The following is a 17,690-nucleotide window of genomic DNA, read 5'->3' as shown; positions in this document are numbered from 1 at the left end:
GAGATCGATAGCTGTACGCCGCCTTACATGGAATGCACTACAGCACCCCCGGATCTGTGGGTGGCAGTTGATCTGAATAAGACCGCGATTTTATATTTGAAATATTTTGTGTTATCAAATTAAAGTTCATCCATGTGGATGCGTATACTATTTATCTTCACACGATCTTGAGAGATTTGTCTTGACGGATGGATAAAATATAATTAAAAAATGAGAACAAATAAGAAACACGAACTCATACGCGCTTTGGGACCCTAGCTCGTTAGCGGACGGTGAGATTGGTTCCATGATTAGTCGAGACATACGTAAGTTGATCCGAACATCTAAACTATAAAAAAAATAAAGTTAAGTTGATGAAAAGAACAGCTGAGTTTGGGACCATACATACAGCAAGGGGGTTTGGCTGTCAATTACATTGACTACCAAGCCAGTGTACATCGCCTAATTAAATAGTTTTGGAATTGGCCATATTTGGCTGTTACCTCTTGTTGTATCCGGGGAAAATGATTCAGTCCATTGTTTTCCAGGTTTTTGATAATCAGTGTTCGGGCCAGCTAGCGCACATTGACTAATCCCGGGACTTGGAAGTAAAGGACCAGACAAATCTCCAGTGGCTCTAGACGAGATCATAGCAAATGAGATTTTTTTCGAATTCAAAAATTAAGAGGAGGCAAACTCATATTTCTTGGCCTTGACCACCGGACTTGCCCCGGGGTTATACCTATTTTAGAAGTAGTAGTTGTTTTAAGGTGATACTTATCAATATTTGAGCAACACAATACTACTGACAATGATTTACTCTGATTTTGGTTATGATACTTCAACTAAATGACAACGTAAAGCAACACATTATGGCTACAATAAACGAGATTAAAAGACTTAAATTTCAACTCCTATTTAATTGTGGAATATATCTAAATAAAGTTGGTTCAAATGATGGAGCACCAAAAAAAGAGAAGTAAAAGTACTACGTCTTGAATCTGTTTAAGTTGGGACGTCATGACGTCACCAAGTTTTTAAATGAGGACCACCTTAACTTAATAAAATGCGGTTTTCAAGAGTTTGACATTGTTTCTGATCAAATTTTGATGATTCAAACCGTTCAATATGTTTAAAACATGATTTTAAAGGTAAACGCTAGAAATAGGCAAAAAATATGATCGGGAATGGTTTGATTTGAGCAGTTTTTCATAAAAACACTATAAAATGAAAAACTGTTCGGATCAAGCCCTTCCCAATCATATATCTTGCCGATTTCTCACATGTACACTTTAAAATCATGTTTTCAACATATTGAATGGTTCGGATCATTGAAATTTGATCAGGAAATGAAGGCCCACATTTTATTAAATTAAGCTGACCCTTATTAGAAGGGGATTGGTCATGACGTTGCCTTCCACTAGGGAATAATAACGGTATTTTTTTTAAGTTAAAGAGTTTGTTTGAAACATCATTTTCACTGTTTATTTTAATTGTTCTAACTATTTATTTTATTTTTTTAAATTAAAAAGTTGGTCGAAACATCCTGACCGTCGAAAAAAATAAAACTATTTAGACACAACTTTTGACCACATATCCGATCCATCATTTCACCGTAGCATTATGGTTACAAATTCAACATGAAAGTGAAAGCACAACAATTTTAAAGTCTTTTGACCAATGTTTCCCTCTTTAACAACCAACTTAAATAACATACTATTCACTTTATGCTACTCCATATAGTTTCATCCATGATTACAAGCATTACTCAACTTGCAAGCTGACCTAGTTTGTTGGGTACTTGTTCCAAGTTCAGGTCTCGAGCGACATGGCGTCTATTAACTTACTAACCTTCTAACCTATGTTGTATGACTTTATTGTCATTTCTAAGAAAAAGGTACATTACTTTACTATAACTCTGGCAAATTTTTTTCTGTCATCTCGTTCTTTTAATCTAAAGTAAGGTAAAACAAATGTTTGTAACATGCCTATTTTGTTTTAGAAATAGTTTATTTTGCCTAACTTAAGCCACTCTTCGTCTTTGCTAATTTATTTATTTTTTACATGTGGATTGATTGTTTTTTCATTCCTCTTGATGAGAAAACTTTAAAAACAAAATTACGATTATAAATTTTTAAAAATTAGAAAAGACAAATCTCAAATCACAATTCAGGTTTCTCAAATTCATTCATCTCTTAAGGGTTGGTTTGAAATATATAAAAAAGATATGAAACGAAATGAATTATTCTTTGTTTTTGAAATAAAGTGATACGAAAATTAAAGTTTTGAGCAAAGTATATTTTTCCTTCACATTCTCCCTCTCATTTCCTTTCCTTTCTACGTGTTCCAAACGCACCCTGGACATCAAACCAATACAAGTTTACCACGTGGCGAATTACGCTAGCCTCGCCGTACCCAATCCTTATCCCAGTTATTCAATGATCAGTCAAATATCATGTGGGCGCCACGTTGCCAGCCCCAATGTGCAGCCATAAAACCAGCTCCCCCTTCCTCTCTCTCTCTCTCTCTCCACCGTACCGGCAAAAGCTCTCCTCTCGTCTCTTTCCTGCTCCCATTATTATCCCCCCCACTATCTCTCTCGTTAACTCAGCTGTCAGCACACCTCAACTAAATTTTTACTCCTTTCATTTACGGGGCTCAGCCAAAACGGGCTCAAACCCATGTAACTCTCTCTCTCTCTCTCTCTCTACATTCCGAACCCCAGCATTGCAATGAAATTACAAAAGTGGCTCGAATGAATTTACACTCGCAAGCCATCGGAACCACTCCGAGCAACTAGTCTCTGATCGGAGAAAAGGGGACAGTATGGGGATTTGCACCTCGAAACCCCCAAAGCCCAACCCCTACGCCCCCTTCACCGAAGAACAACAAACAGAACAAGCCCTAGAGAAACGACACTCCGACAAGCCCTACGAAACTCCGGCGAGGGGTTCCCGCCGGACCTCCGATGCCGACGCCGTGAAAAAGTCCCCGTTCTTCCCGTTCTACAGCCCCAGCCCGGCCCGCTACTTCTTCTCTAAGAAGTCTCCGGCGCCTCCGTCGTCGGCGGCGGAGAGCGCGACCTCGACGCCGCGGAGGCTGTTCAGGCGGCCGTTCCCGCCGCCGTCTCCGGCGAAGCACATAAAGGCGTTCTTGGCGCGGCGGCAGGGGGCGGGCGATGCGGCGGTGATACCGGAGGGGGAGGAGAGGGAGGGAGGAGGAGGCGATACAGCGGCGGCGGCGGGGCTTGATAAGGGGTTTGGGTTCTCGAAGCAGTTCACGAGTAGGTATGTGGTTGGGGAGGAGGTGGGGAGAGGGCATTTTGGGTATACTTGTTCGGCCATGGCTAAGAAGGGGGAGCTCAAGGGTCAGCAGGTTGCTGTCAAAGTCATACCCAAAGCTAAGGTTTTGACATCTCCTTACTAAACGAAAGTTCTCTGTGTATATGCATATGTATGCTAGTTTTAAATTATATTAGTACTCCTATGTGTTTTGGTGGAATATTACTTCTGACTTTTGAGGGAATAGAAGGGATTAGAAATTGAACATTACCCAATTGTGTTAGTTGTTGAGATATTACATAGCACAGCTAAAGCCTAAGATCTCATGAGTTGTGGATGCGATTGAATGTTACAGTGTTCATCTTCTGCAGTATTCAAACCATGTTTGAGGGTATGCGGATCAAAAACCATGTTTGAGGGTTTTGTAATTTTTGTCGTATGGTACTGGTAAGATACCGAACACCGTTTCTAGCTTATTGCTATTAGTGTTATTTCCTCACATTGAAAAATTTAGCGTAACATGTAGGTTGATTTTAAGGGTGGCGCTAATGCCATGAGTCGGAAGGTTGGAGCCACGAACATCATTGTTAAATTGGCGTACTTACCCTCCTAAAACTTGTGGCAAGAGTCAACACACAGCCTTTCTTCTCTTTCATCTCCTGTGCGCCTCGCTCGGAAATCTCAATGGCATCTGCCTTATCTTCTGTCTTCATCGTTCTGCCTCTTTCACTCCTCCAAACATCAACAGTCACAGACCCCAAGCCACCGGCAAACCTCTAGCAAGGCAACAAACCAAACTACCATCACTGCCAACTCAAATGCCGGCTGCGGAGAAAGACGAAGTGCAGATCTCCCTAACAGATGCTTACACACTGGCTCTGTCAACTAAAAACCCCTCCGAAGCACATTGCGATTTCTCTCTTTCCAACATGCCTGATTGTAGGGTTTCTCGGCGCCATTCCTATTCACCTGTCTTTGATTCCCCCACTTTGGCCCTTTAATTGAAGCAATTGTTTCCTTATTGTCCAGTAATTATTAATTTCATTGACATTCCTATTACCTCTGTTTTCGACTCTCTCGCGTCGGCCTTTTATTTTAAGAAACCTTTTGGATGGATTGTCAGTCTATTTGATGAGCAGATGTGCTGCAGATGTCTGAAATGGCGGTGGCCCTCTATTGATTTTGCTTTGCATTTTTGCTTTTGGTAAGGATTCAATCGGAAGGAGAAGAGGGCATTGTTGGGTGAGTGATTGCTGTTGTTAGAGAGAGAGAGAGAGGTGAGAAGAGGCCAAGAGGGGGGAGAGGAAGGCGAGAGAGTGGAGCAAAGAGATGTGATTGAAAGGGTATATGTGGCATTTCAAATTAATGGTCGTGGCTCCAACATTCTGACTTGTGGCATCATTAGTGCCACTCTTATTTTAAAAGGAAAATAAAATTGAAAATGGTATTTGACAGGAATGGAATTACAAATTTAGGGTACTTGATTTGCTAAAAAATGGTACATACCGACCGGTATGGCGCGGGATTCAAATCCATGGTTTCATGCTAAATATTTGCTAATCAGAGGGCATTATATTCCATAGAGACCGTTTTGTAGTTTTTTCTACTCTTGTGGTTTGAAATTGATTACTTATTTGTTTTAGAATTTCCAGTCAAGATTGAGCCTCAATGTTCTGTGATGTTCTTCTTTCATTCTCAGATGACGACAGCTATTGCGATTGAGGATGTGAGAAGGGAGGTGAAGATACTACGGGCATTGGCAGGACATAAGAATCTTGTGCAATTCTATGATGCATTTGAAGACCATGATAATGTCTATATAGCCATGGAGTAAGTGTGGAGATAAAAAACCAAATTTACGTTTTTTTTTTTTTTTTGGCTGAATTCGTTGTTTTCCAGTAAGACTTGGTGAATGAAAGAATTAAACGAAACTGTAGTTCCAAGTCACAAACATCATGCTTGTACAACATCTACCGCGGGAGTTTAAACCTTTGTTCTGTTCTGCGTATATCAGGTTGTGCGAAGGAGGGGAGCTTTTGGATAGAATACTGTCAAGGTGTTGCTTTTTGTAGGATCAGAAATTTTAATACATCTAAACATATTGTATTTGGTGAGTGAATGATGACATTTTTGTTCTTTTTTCTAGGGGTGGGAAATACTCTGAGGATGAAGCAAAGGCTGTCATGGTACAAATTCTTAATTTTGTCGCATTTTGTCATCTCCAGGGTGTGGTGCATCGAGATCTAAAACCAGAGGTGAAACATATTTCCTTATCTGCTTTTGAATTTGGTATTTGATGGGCTGTAAAGTCGCTTCCGTTTCTGTCTGTCTCCCTCTTGCCAAAAAAAGGAAGGGAAAATAGGTAGCATCGTGGAGCTATACCCGTTTAGATCTGCTTGGTTGATATTGTCCTGATTAATTGAGGGCAGCCATTTTAGCGAATGGTTACTGTCTTGCACTATTCTTAGGATTTGGTTCTTTCGTCTTTAGATGACTAATTGAACTCATTGTTATTGTTTTGGCCAACTATTGTGCATTTGTTCAGCTGTAATGTCAGCTTCATTAAGTCCGTTGATCTAGACATTTCATTTCTATCAGCAGTATCTCATCGTAAGAGACCCGAATAGTTCTGTCCTACTCTGTTATCTGAACCACATAACTGCTTGTGGTACTTAAATAACTGTTTCTGGCAGTATAGGTTGTGAGTTACTTTTTTGTGTGGTGATCTGAGCTTATTTATCTGCTGGATCAGAACTTTCTGTTTACCTCCAAGGATGAGCACTCCCAGTTAAAAGCAATAGACTTTGGATTGTCAGATTTTGTCAGGCCAGGTTTGTCATCTCTAGCTAGATCAAAAGATCTTACCAATTTGTTCCTCCTCGGCCTTTGGAGTTTGGAAATTATTCAATGCTTATTTTTTTTTGGCAGATGAAAGGCTTAATGACATCGTTGGGAGTGCGTACTACGTGGCACCTGAAGTCTTACACAGATCATACAGTACAGAAGCTGATGTGTGGAGTATAGGAGTGATAGCATACATTCTTCTATGTGGCAGTCGCCCATTTTGGGCCCGGACCGAGTCTGGTATTTTTCGGGCAGTTCTAAAAGCTGACCCAAGTTTTGAAGAAGCTCCTTGGCCTTCTTTATCTTCAGAGGCTAAGGATTTTGTCAAGCGTCTATTAAATAAAGACCCTAGGAAGAGGATGAGTGCCGCGCAGGCTTTAAGTGAGTGCTTCCTTTTGTCCCAAGGTGCTAGGATTCTGCACTCTTCCTTGTTTGGCACTGACCCACAATCTTTTGTTTGCAGGTCATCCCTGGATTCGAAACTGTAATGATGTAAAAGTGCCTCTTGATATTCATGTATTCAGAATCATGAAGGCATATATGCGATCTTCATCTCTGCGTAAGGCTGCTTTGAGGGTGTGTATATCGTTAGACTGATGTACTTTTTGGAAAAATATAAAATTCATTACCTCTGCCTATTATAACACGCCTTTCTTAAAATCTGAATATTGTCTACATTCCCTTCCTGTCATGGTTTTATGAGAATTTGAACTTAGTTGCTTACCTTCAGAAAGTTCTAACATTCACTTTATGTGCATCTCTTGGCAGGCATTGTCTAAGACATTGACGGGTGATGAACTCTTCTATCTAAAGGAGCAATTTGCACTATTGGAGCCAAACAAAAATGGTAGCATAACATTAGACAGTGTTAAAACGGTTCGTTTTATTCCTAACTTTTGGACTCTCGACTAAAATTGCAATAGAAGTTCTCATTTCTTTTGTTTTGAGCAGGCCCTGATGAAAAATGCAACGGATGCAATGAAGGATTCTCGCATCCCCGATTTTCTTTCCTCGGTAGTAACACGCTTTTGATTGTTTGTGTGGCTGTTCCATGATTTGCTAAGCATAAGCTTATAACTAGCTGCCATTAAATTCCCATTGCTTTGCAGCTGAATGCACTGCAATACAGAAGAATGGATTTTGAAGAGTTCTGTGCAGCTGCATTAAGTGTATATCAGCTGGAGGCACTTGATCGCTGGGAACAACATGCTCGTAGTGCATATGAAATTTTTGACAAGGGAGGAAACCGGGCTATTGTCATTGAGGAACTTGCATCGGTAGGTTGATTCTAATGTTTTTCAGGAAAGCCTGTACGGGTTATGTGGTCACGTCATGTTTGGAAGTTCATTTATATTTGTTTGAAATGGGGAAAATACAACAGCAAATATTGATGTCATGGCGTGGCATGCTTTCCTGAAAACCCAACTGACCTGAACAAGCATTCAAGATTTTCAGATTATTAGTTGATCAGCGAAGTATTGGTTTCTAAATCACCTATTTCCTAGGACCCGACAAAGCAAATAGAGCCCTGAGGTGGTTATGCAGAAAAATGACTCAACAAGAATTGCAAAATTCAGTAGTTTGTTGCTTGTAGATAGATAGATACCTTAGATCTGAAAAACAACACTCGAATCGATACATGTTTCTGTGCATAATAAAGTGACGTACGTTGGTGTATTTTTCCTGGCAGGAACTTGGCCTAAGCCCCTCAGTTCCAGTTCATGCTGTCCTCCATGACTGGATACGGCAAGCCGATGGAAAGCTCAGTTTCCTTGGGTTCATCAAATTGTTACATGGTGTGTCCAGCCGAACCCTTGCAAAGGCACAATAAAAAGCGAAACACGCCTGGGAAAATCTCCAGGAAGTTTAACTTTTATGGTCTTCATCCAAACAAAAGGAGTCAGAAGTCGTTTACAGAGACAGGTGCTTTGATTCGTTTTCAAGGGCTTGGCACACTGGAAAGTTTGGACCCCTGCAATTTGATTTGGCTCAAGTCTTGATTCACGATTCTTATGCTGATGCTTGAACTTCACACGGAATTTGCACATTCATGTTGTGCTCTGTTCGAAGCCGGTCACCAAAATTACAGTTATTGTGCCTGTTCAGACGGGAACCTTTTTATTGATGGAGTGTCATTTATGTGCTTTTCATTCTGTTTTTAATGTATGCAATTGAATACGCGTTGGTTTCTCTCAGAAGTATAATGAAAGTTCCCTTTTTCTTTTGGCCATTTGTTTCACAAGAATTCAGATAGAGAGAAGGGAAAAATAATGCTAGTTGTTGCATTTGGAAAAGTTGTTGGCCAACTAAGATTGTTGACACTGATGATCCATTGATCCTGCTAGAAATCAATCAATTGCTTACACAAATCTGAAATATGAGACGTTGTCCCTGGTAAAGGAAAAAAAACAACCACCCCTGCTGTCTAGGTCACCAATTGTCCCGATCAGGCGAGGAACCAAATAATGCAGGTCATCTCTCTCACTTGTACCTCTGTGGATTGCGTATGGGATTGAAATATTTTTTCCAAAGTCACTTGCAACTTGTATGAATCAACAAATCCAACATCAACAAACTTTAATCAATATCAACATCCAATTCGATGGTTAGTACACTGGTTGCAACCATTGATCTAAAGGTACTCCTTGCCTATGTGTTTGTGAGTCATCTGATGCCCATAACTAACTAATTGGTTTTCAAAAGTAGGCAAAAAGCTCAAAATCACAACGAACATAAGAACTTTGGTACAATCCATAAGCAACCTTTCACACAAAAGACGGATTAGCATTGCCACTTTATCCAAGTAAAAGTACATCATTCCTAGGTTTTGATCCCAAATTTCCGGATGAACTACAAACACACATTACTTTCAGGAATTGGAGTCCAACTACGTGAAATCTAATACTAATGCTAATCACAAAGATTACTGGAACCCAAACAAAAGAAGGAAAACCCATCTAAATCATGTTAACAGCATAACTACATTCTTACATATATGGTTTTGAAATCCTGAGCTTCAGAGAAGAACCCCTTACCTAGATAATCTCTGATACAAATCATCAGCCAAAGCCTGCCTCACATTCTGTCCAAAATAATGAAACGACTTCTCACTCTCAAGCACCCTCGGTACAGGCCCACTCTCCTCCGGCTCCTTCCAAAGCTCCGGCTCTGGCTCCCTTGCAATCTGACACAAGTTATGCAAAACACAACAGGCAACAATGGTCTGAGGGGCATGATTCAGACCCACATTCAAGTCCTGAAGAATCTTCCACCTCCCCTTAAGCAACCCGATGGCTTCTTCCACAACTTTCCTCCCTTTCAACAATGCATCATCGAACTCGTTCTGAGCTGGTGTACCTGTCCTACTCCAAGTAAATGGATTCAACAAAAACGAGAGCAGAGGGTAACCTAAATCCCCAACAATGTAAGGCCTCACATTCTGACCTCTCACATTCATAACCTTATCCCAAATAATGTCCCCTGTCATGAGTCTATTGTACAACAGACTATCCCTCAAATGGGTAGCATCATCAAATCCCCCAGGAGCCTTAACACACACATCCCAGAAAATCTTCTTATGATCAGCGACTAGCTGAACATTAACAGCAGGGAATCCATGGCGGCAGTGGTAGGTAGATGGGTCAATTTCTGCAGGGAGAGAGTGGATCTTGACAAGGGTTCCGTCGATGGCACCGCAAATGTTGGGGAGGGAGGTGAGTTCCTCGAAGGCCTGAATCAGGGACAAAGCCAGGAATTAGACGTTGGGGCAGTGAAGTTATTTCTAAAAAATTATATTTCGTACGGAAGCATTACGAAAATCATTGAATTGTTAGAACTAAAGGTTGTAACTTGGAACATAAACATAAGTGTAGTTATGCCATATTTTTCTAAAGGAATTCTCACGAAAGAGAAGCAACGAGAATTCTAGAAAATGTAAGGAACCATTCTATGTAGGAAAATTCTAAAATCAGCCCAGTGGGTCGATAATAGTGAATGTGTATGTTTATCGTAGCAAGACCGTTCTATGTATATTAGAGCATCTACCGTCCAAGCTCAAAATTTTACTCAACTTTCAGTAAAGGCTCCATTTAGTATGAATCACTCCAATCGGTAAACTCAAATCTAAGTACTAAAAGCTTCATTAATGACATAATTGTAAAGAGCAAAACAAGCCTTCAAAATATTGAGTCCGTTAAACATTTAAGTAAAACGCAATGTGGTATGAATTTGGTTCTTGCCTGGGTGGTTTCACCGAGGCGGCGGCGGCCAGCGGGGATCTTGATGAACTCACGGTATAGCTTAGTAGCTAACAGGCGGGTGACCATGTTGGTGATCTTTGAGATTAAGTAGGGTTCGAGGGAGTAACGGGAGGCAAGGGTTTTAGCGGAGAGGCCGTGGGTGAGGCGCGAAAGGACCATAGCGACGGCGTAGTCGGAGGGGAGAGAGAGGTTGGACTGGGCAATGTAGGGTTTGAGCTTGTCAACGACGGTGGTGAAGACGGGGTGGGAGAGGCCGTAAAGGGAGCGCCACTGGGCGTCGCGGAGAGGGGGTTCGAGGGACCAGATGTGTTCGGTGGAGAGGGCGCGGAAGGCGGAGAGGGAGGAGGGGGGAGGTGGGGAGGAGGAGGTGGGGGGAGGTGGGGGAGGGGGGGAGGGGGGAGATGGAGGGTGCGGTGGGCGGGAGGAGGCAAGGTAGGAGAGGACGGAGGCGATGGTGAAGAAGAGGAGGGGGAAGGTGGAGGAGGAGGTGAGGAGGGAGGAGGAGGGGGAGGTGGGGGAAGGGAGGAGGGAGGAGGTTGGGTCGAGGTTGGTCTGGATGTGGAGGAGGTTTGAGAGCATGAGCAAGAATGATTCATCCATTCTCTCTCTCTCTAGATCTGTCGGTTCTCGCTGTCTGGAAACCCTAATTGAGTGTCCGTGCGAGGGAGAAAGACGGAGAGAGAGAGAGAGAGAGACGGAGGGATTTCTCTCTCTGCGTTTTCCGCCGGAGTAGCTGCGGGGATTTTCTGCGAAAAGGAGGCATACGACGTCGTACGAATGTTCCTTACTGAGTAGTAGTACTCCCATTGGAACAAATTTCAGTGCCGGGTGGGTATCACGTGGTGCCCGCTCGGCGCATCTAAGCCATCTATTGCTATTTTTGATGGCTCGGATTTGGAGAAAAAAAAATGGAAGAGAAAGTATTGTGGTGAGAGGAGAGAGAGGATTTTAATCCGAGTCATTCAAAAGTGTATTGGATGGCGCATATGTGATGAGCATGTACCGCATGAGATATATAGCCACCCGGCACGGAAAAATTTCTACTATATCAGAGCTGCAAGCAATTTACGTAACCGGGGAAGTTTTTTGAATAATGAGTGAAGAGAGATGGATAGAAAAATGAAAGAAATAATTGAAAAAAAAATTCATTATGGACAAAAAAAGTTGGAGCTAAAGACTCAAAACGAACAAGATCGATTTTAATTATTGTCTGTCACCAAGCTGATTGCAAGCCCTCCTAGACTCAGCTCAACTTGTTGGTATCCGTCCCATAATGTTACACATTTTCGATATATATTGTTTTGCGTGATTTTTAAATTGTGTTTAATAAAACTAATTGAAATTTATACTCCATCAAACAAAGTCCACGTTGCTTATAAAAATATTATGAATTAAAAGATATATATAACTTTTTTCAAATTTCTGGAATAGTAGAAGTGCTAACTTTTTGGGACAGAGGGATAAGTCGAGCAAGGGCGCTGGTTTTAAGCTCGTTCATCAAATGAGCGAAGCGCGAATTAGTTAAACTCAACTCGTTTACAAAAGCTAAATTCCTTTGCAAAGACTCAGTTCATTTAGTAAACGAAGTGCGTTCAAACAGCTCGATATGAAACAAGCCGAGCTGGAGCTGGATTGGTTGGGCTTGACTGAAGCTCAAGGTGGACTAGTTTTGAACAAGCTAAGCTCAAATACAGGTAAAGCTTGACCCGGCTCGTTTGCAAACCTCGGTTATTTATGTGGGCTTTTTTATTTGGGCTTGATGCATAATAAGGCCCACTTTGTTGAATTGACACAATCTCCCAGATTCTAGAGGCCATTGATTTGTTAACGAACGGGTAGAACTCGATTGACTCGGAGTTACGGAAGGGGGGAGAGAAGTTAAATTTTAGGGTTTATATTATAGATCGATTTGATTTTCATCATCATCAATTCATCATCACCTAAAATAATCATCTTTCGGCGTGCGAAACTCGAATTCCCAGTAAATTTCAGTGGATTTTGATACTCCTACGCAAGATCCAATTCACAGCCATGACTGAGGTAATTCCTTCTCTCTCCTCCCCCCTCCCTCTCTGAATCTGTTTGTGTACATCTTTGCGTTTGCTGTCCAATTGCTTCGGATTTAGGCTTCTATTTTTTATTTTTTTTGTCGAATTTTCTATGGCCGTGACACATGAACCAACCGTGTAATTTTTTTGGAGAACTTTGAACTTCCTTTGCATTCCTGTAGAACAGAAAAAACGTGAAGTCTCAAGTAAACAATGGTCCTCGAATGAGAGTTCAATGGAAGTTATTGGGATTTGTCCGACATCAGTTAAATATCTCCTCCAAAACTAGTATATGAGCTTGGGCAGCCTCTCCACTCTTTGCCAATTGGTTTAGAGTTGGATGCTTTAACATGGTATCAGAGCTAGAGTTTTGGAGGCTTTTCCCCTTTGTTTGTGCCATAGTTGCACTTTATTTCATTGTGATTCGTGTGTTCCGAATCTTTTGTTGACCTCTTCACGTGCGAGTCAGGGGTCGCACGTGCGGGGGAGTATTGGGATTTGTCTCACATCAGTTAAATATCTCCTCCAAAACTAGTATATGAGCTTGGGCAGCCTCTCCACTCTTTGCCAATTGGTTTGGAGTTGGATGCTTTAACAGAAGTTGATTACGGTGCTAGAGAACTTAGTATGCTTGGATTTGATGGCAGAATGGATTTTCAAATCTAAATCATGTTCGTCAAGGATCGGTTTTTTGTAATATATATACAAGCAATAAGCATATAGACTGCAAATTGCATGAAAAAATGGCTACTCCTAGAGGAATCTTTTTCTTTTTATGCGTATCAAAATGTATGCAACAAACCAGCCATTTATTTTGAAGTAAAGTTAAAGCCCAAACCTATTCGACCTAGGTAAATTGGTGGAAATAGCTACATGTATTATATTTGTTAGGTACATTGTTGGCAATATAGTAATTTCTAAAAATACATTGTTGTCAATATAGTATGAATTTCTAAAAAGAATGCAAGGACTAAAATGAATTCATAGTGCTGTTTTAAGAACTTGTTTGTCAAGTTAGCATGGTTGATCCCTTCCGGACCTCCGGTTGATATAAATATCTGAACTTTACCGTGCTCTCGTCGTATGTGATGTATCTAACTGACCAATTGTAGTTGGAATTTTTGAGTTCTTGAAATGGTTGCTATTTGTTGTTGTAAATTAGTTTTTGATCTCTCTCATTTCCTATATGTTAGCTTTAACTTTTATCGGAATAACTTTTTCCAAACTACTGCTAGTAAGGTAAACTCCAGTTAATATGATGTTAAATTGTGTTTCTGACTGTATGTCGTTTTCACCACTCCCTTGCCAGTACTGGGTGAGTCAGGGTAACAAATGGTGTGACTTCTGCAAAATTTTCATATCAAACAATCCTACTAGCATCAGAAACCATGAACTTGGTCAACGTCACAAGGATAGTGTTGCCAAGAGGCTTGTTACTATGAGACAAGAGAAGGCTGCCAAAGAGAAGGAACAAAAGGAAGCTGCTCGTGCCCTCGAACAAATTGAAACTGTAAGTTTTGAGAACAATTTTCCTTTACCAATAGCAAGAAATGCTTCTCCATGAGTTTTTTTTTCTTACCCAAGTCTGTCATAAAATGCAACCTGGTTTGGCGAGCATGGCAGAACAAATTGACTCATTATCTTTATTCATTGGGGCTCCTTATTTTATACCTTCCTGAATATATCCTTTTTGAAGGCTTGAATCGGAAGATAAAATTTATCAATGAAAACTCTTTGCATCTCTGTTCTTTCTGAAAGAATTTGCATTATGCTAATCATGACATCTCCGGTAAACATCAGAGGTTGCTGGAAACTGTGTAAATTGAATGCAAAATGGATATGTTAACTTTCCCCCACTTCATTGCCACACACTATACCATGACCATCACACGTGCACTGATATGGAATTCAGAATGAAATATGCTGTCCGTTGCCTATATATTTTCGATGCAGTGCTCGTGATGTTTAATCTGTATTGTTCTTAAATGTTTATCATGTAGAGTGATGCATTAGTTTTGACTGATATGTTCTTATATATGATATTTTCCTCCTCTCATTTAATTGTCCACCAGAAAGCCAAGCGTAGCTATGAGAAGGATATATCAGCTTTCAAAGACGCCAGAGTTTCTAATGCCAATGCATTTGTTGCTCAAGAGGATGATCAAGGGACTGTGAATGCTGAAGAAGGTAAAAAGTTTAGTTTTAGTACTAACTCGTGGCAACTTAGACCCTCTTTAATCACACCTAATGCTCAAAGCATTAAGGACTTATATTTGAGATTTTCTTTTAAAGATGAATTTCACCAAACGAGGTCCAGCTGGGACGTTGGATGTTGGAGTTATCTTGCGGCAGCATCCTGAATCTCTATTAGGTAGGCATAGTGCTTTCACCTTTTTAATTAAGGACCATGCTAACAAACACCCACTGGGCTGGGGGTTCACATAAAGCCAAAAAAAGCCCTTTTGCACTTAAGACATTGCAATACACTTTCACTGTTTGACACTTCTTCTTGAGCAAATGACCGCTATGCTCCACTAAAGAATTTTGGCTTTGGTTACCTCATAATACCAAGCTTGAGCAATCCTGGGATTAGCTTGATTAGACTCATGGATGTTGAGAAGCATCTTGCAGTTATCATGGCCACATCTGTAAAAATTTGCCCTGGACAATGAATACCTGAAGAAGAACATGCTGGGTGTACAGGGGATTTTGGAGTATGGTCCTTAACTTACATTACTAAGTTTAGGATGGTGTGGTTCATAAGTAGCAGGGATTACTGCTTAATCTAATTTTGTTGTTCAACTTGAATTTTTGTCTTTCTATTGAAAAAGAAACAAAGATTGTTGGGCTGGTGGGGTGGGTATGTTCTCGAGCTCGAAGCTATTTCAATCAAGGCGAGCTTGATACTCCCATCACCTGTATCTGTTATTTACAACAACATAGGGCGCTTTAAATGGTTTTTGTTTCTAGAATTTGAAAACGATGAATCTTTTTGCAAACAGAAACACTAGCAAGTAGTATCTTGTCATGTCTGGATAGAGTTTATTTGCTAACACATGTTCATTGCCTTTGTCCCTATTCAATTGCCGGTTTAGAACTAATTTACTTTGAATGCAAAGAATTGATCACTTAAACAGCTTAAATATCATCAGTGGCAAATTAGTTAATTGTATCTGGTAGGTGTATAGTTCTCTTTATCTGATGTTGCTCTAAATCATTGCAGATTGGGAGTATGACAGCTCTTCAGGCTATTACTGTCATAAAACTAATGGTTGCTTCTATGATCCGAACTCTGGCTTCTACTATACAGATGCTTTAGGTGATGAACTATATACTTAGCAATATTTGTTAACTGGAATAAACACTTAAATGGAATGGTCATTCTCTTAGAATGCTCATTCCGACCATCGTTCACACTGAAAAAGATGACAGAATGCACATTTGCAATACAGTCACCAATTCACCAATTCAGGTGAATGGCCATTCCATTTGTGGGCTAAAGAATGATCATCCCATTCGTTCCAGAATCATTTCGATAAATCAAATCTTGAATTTGCTTTTAGTTATGTCTTCATAAGATAATCACTACTTGCACGGAATGGAACAGGCAGGTGGGTGACACGGGAAGAGGCATTTGCTGCAGCTCAAACTTCTTCAAATGCTGCCCCTAAGAAGCCCATTTTCAAAAAACCGTCGGTTGGTTCAGAGAGTAGATCAGTTTCGGAAAACAAAGGCGGAACACAGTCTCAGAACGTGGCAGCTGCAACTGGGCTGGTTGTTTCGGCACCTCTGAATCCCACGAGAACTGTTAAAGGTGCTCCTTCGTCTCTCACATTAAACAAGAGAAAGAGGCAAGATGGGAAACCGAAGATATTATCAGAAGAGGAAAAAGCTGCAATCAAAGCAAGGGAGGCTGCAAGGAAGAGAGTTGAAGAGCGAGAAAAGCCGTTGCTCGGCCTCTATAGGCAGTGATCTGAATCGACAAAACAAACACTTCTTGTATTAAGAGGTATGTGTTGTTTTAACGTGGGTTAAAAGCGTGTTTTCTTCTCCATTTGCTCTCATGTTAAATTGCAATTCATTAGGGTGTGTGTCTGAAAATTGCTGGAAAATGATGTTCTTTCTGGGCATTGCTGTCATGTTCAATGGCATTGCAACTCTTATTGTAAAAAATGTATACTATTTCTTGTCGTATGATCCTTACATTTAGAGTACTCATAGAGTACAGAGTACTTATGGTGGGGACAAGGGCTAGAAGAAGAAAGGAAAAGAAGGAAATTAACAGGGAACTCCGAAGAAGCTGCGCACACACAGTGGGGTAAGAAAATTTTGTTGAGGTGTGACAGGGTCGAACACTTTCCATGAATGAAAACATATCGGACGGTCCAGATTCATCTATTGGACGATCTAGATTTTGATGAATTTGAACCGTCTGATAAGTTTTCGTGGACACTTTCATGGAAAGTGTTCATGAACTAACTTTCTCAATTTTGTTACCCACTGGAAATTTTGTAACCCGAATTGTGGGGGGAAAGAATCTGTGGAAATAAATCGAAAGGAAGGGAAAATTTAAAAATAAAAATAAAAGGTGAAATTATACGGACACCCCCTCATTTATCTGGTTTGGACATGGACGCTCCCTAACTATTAAAAACGTCCATACACACCCCCTCATCTACTGAAAAGGAAAAAAAACCTCAATGCTGTTAACAAAATGAACGAAATGTCAAATATATCCTTGGTGAAATTACATGAACACCTCCTCATCTATCTGGTTTGGACACAGACACCTCATAACCTTGAAAAACGTCCATACACACCTCTTTATCTATTGCAAAGGGAAAAAAAACCTCAACGCCGTTAACAGAATGAACGAAATGTCAAATATATCCTTTGTTATGAAATGGAGCAACAAGCACACGCAACACTTTGCTCGATCAGAAATTTCTCTCCACCCTACTCGATCATGGCGCCTCTGTCTCTCTTCCTCTTCCTCTTCCTCTTCAACTTGTATTGTAGATCATGACTAACCCTAGATCGTGAAGAAAACCTAAGTTTCGAAGGACATCGAATCATGTACATTGTAGAAAAGCTGTAGATTGTGGCCAACTTTAGATCGTGGCAAACTATATTTTGGAAGGTATGTTTTAATATGAATCGAAATGAAATACAAATGCTCTGAACAACAAATGCTCCTGATAAAGCTCGAATCTTAACCTCCCACGAGGAAAGAACCAAAAAATACCATTGGGCTACAAATCCAATGTAGAAAAGCTGTA

The 17,690-nt window shown here is 40.6% G+C and overlaps 3 protein-coding genes across 3 annotated transcripts; 2 read left to right on the top strand and 1 right to left on the bottom strand.

Moving 5' to 3' along the window:
* Positions 1 to 2,587: 2,587 nt before the first annotated feature.
* On the top strand, positions 2,588 to 8,334 carry LOC131307279 (CDPK-related kinase 5-like). The gene is made up of 11 exons (XM_058333702.1): positions 2,588 to 3,384; positions 4,960 to 5,090; positions 5,275 to 5,316; positions 5,407 to 5,515; positions 6,013 to 6,091; positions 6,189 to 6,485; positions 6,568 to 6,680; positions 6,873 to 6,980; positions 7,056 to 7,118; positions 7,214 to 7,381; positions 7,795 to 8,334. Exons 1-11 carry the CDS (start codon positions 2,806 to 2,808, stop codon positions 7,933 to 7,935), a joined length of 1,830 nt encoding a protein of 609 aa, XP_058189685.1. The 5' UTR covers positions 2,588 to 2,805; the 3' UTR covers positions 7,936 to 8,334.
* Positions 8,335 to 8,867: 533 nt separating this feature from the next.
* LOC131307280 (protein ALP1-like) lies at positions 8,868 to 11,136 on the bottom strand. The gene is made up of 2 exons (XM_058333703.1): positions 10,343 to 11,136; positions 8,868 to 9,834 (listed from the first exon to the last, which is right to left on the bottom strand). Exons 1-2 carry the CDS (start codon positions 10,961 to 10,963, stop codon positions 9,136 to 9,138), a joined length of 1,320 nt encoding a protein of 439 aa, XP_058189686.1. The 5' UTR covers positions 10,964 to 11,136; the 3' UTR covers positions 8,868 to 9,135.
* Positions 11,137 to 12,162: 1,026 nt separating this feature from the next.
* Positions 12,163 to 16,614, top strand: LOC131308447 (zinc finger protein ZOP1). The gene is made up of 5 exons (XM_058335383.1): positions 12,163 to 12,403; positions 13,721 to 13,921; positions 14,484 to 14,598; positions 15,635 to 15,730; positions 16,019 to 16,614. Exons 1-5 carry the CDS (start codon positions 12,395 to 12,397, stop codon positions 16,381 to 16,383), a joined length of 786 nt encoding a protein of 261 aa, XP_058191366.1. The 5' UTR covers positions 12,163 to 12,394; the 3' UTR covers positions 16,384 to 16,614.
* Positions 16,615 to 17,690: the final 1,076 nt, after the last annotated feature.

Source organism: Rhododendron vialii, chromosome 11a (assembly GCF_030253575.1).
Source record: "Rhododendron vialii isolate Sample 1 chromosome 11a, ASM3025357v1".
NCBI classification, from domain to species: domain Eukaryota; kingdom Viridiplantae; phylum Streptophyta; class Magnoliopsida; order Ericales; family Ericaceae; genus Rhododendron; species Rhododendron vialii.
Note: the sequence above shows the minus strand (reverse complement) of the source record. Positions and strands in the feature narration are given on the sequence as shown.

Excerpts from the sequence above, each read along its gene's own strand:
- LOC131307279 (XM_058333702.1), top strand. The coding sequence starts at position 2,806 with ATGGGGATTTGCACCTCGAAACCCCCAAAGCCCAACCCCTACGCCCCC. Across the intron at positions 6,092-6,188 it reads GTCAGATTTTGTCAGGCCAG|ATGAAAGGCTTAATGACATC; the intron begins GTTTGTCATCTC and ends TTTTTTTGGCAG. Across the intron at positions 6,981-7,055 it reads CATTAGACAGTGTTAAAACG|GCCCTGATGAAAAATGCAAC; the intron begins GTTCGTTTTATT and ends TGTTTTGAGCAG.
- LOC131307280 (XM_058333703.1), bottom strand. The coding sequence starts at position 10,963 with ATGGATGAATCATTCTTGCTCATGCTCTCAAACCTCCTCCACATCCAG. Across the intron at positions 9,835-10,342 it reads GCCTCGGTGAAACCACCCAG|GCCTTCGAGGAACTCACCTC; the intron begins GCAAGAACCAAA and ends TCCCTGATTCAG.
- LOC131308447 (XM_058335383.1), top strand. Across the intron at positions 14,599-15,634 it reads GACTGTGAATGCTGAAGAAG|ATTGGGAGTATGACAGCTCT; the intron begins GTAAAAAGTTTA and ends AAATCATTGCAG. Across the intron at positions 15,731-16,018 it reads CTACTATACAGATGCTTTAG|GCAGGTGGGTGACACGGGAA; the intron begins GTGATGAACTAT and ends GGAATGGAACAG.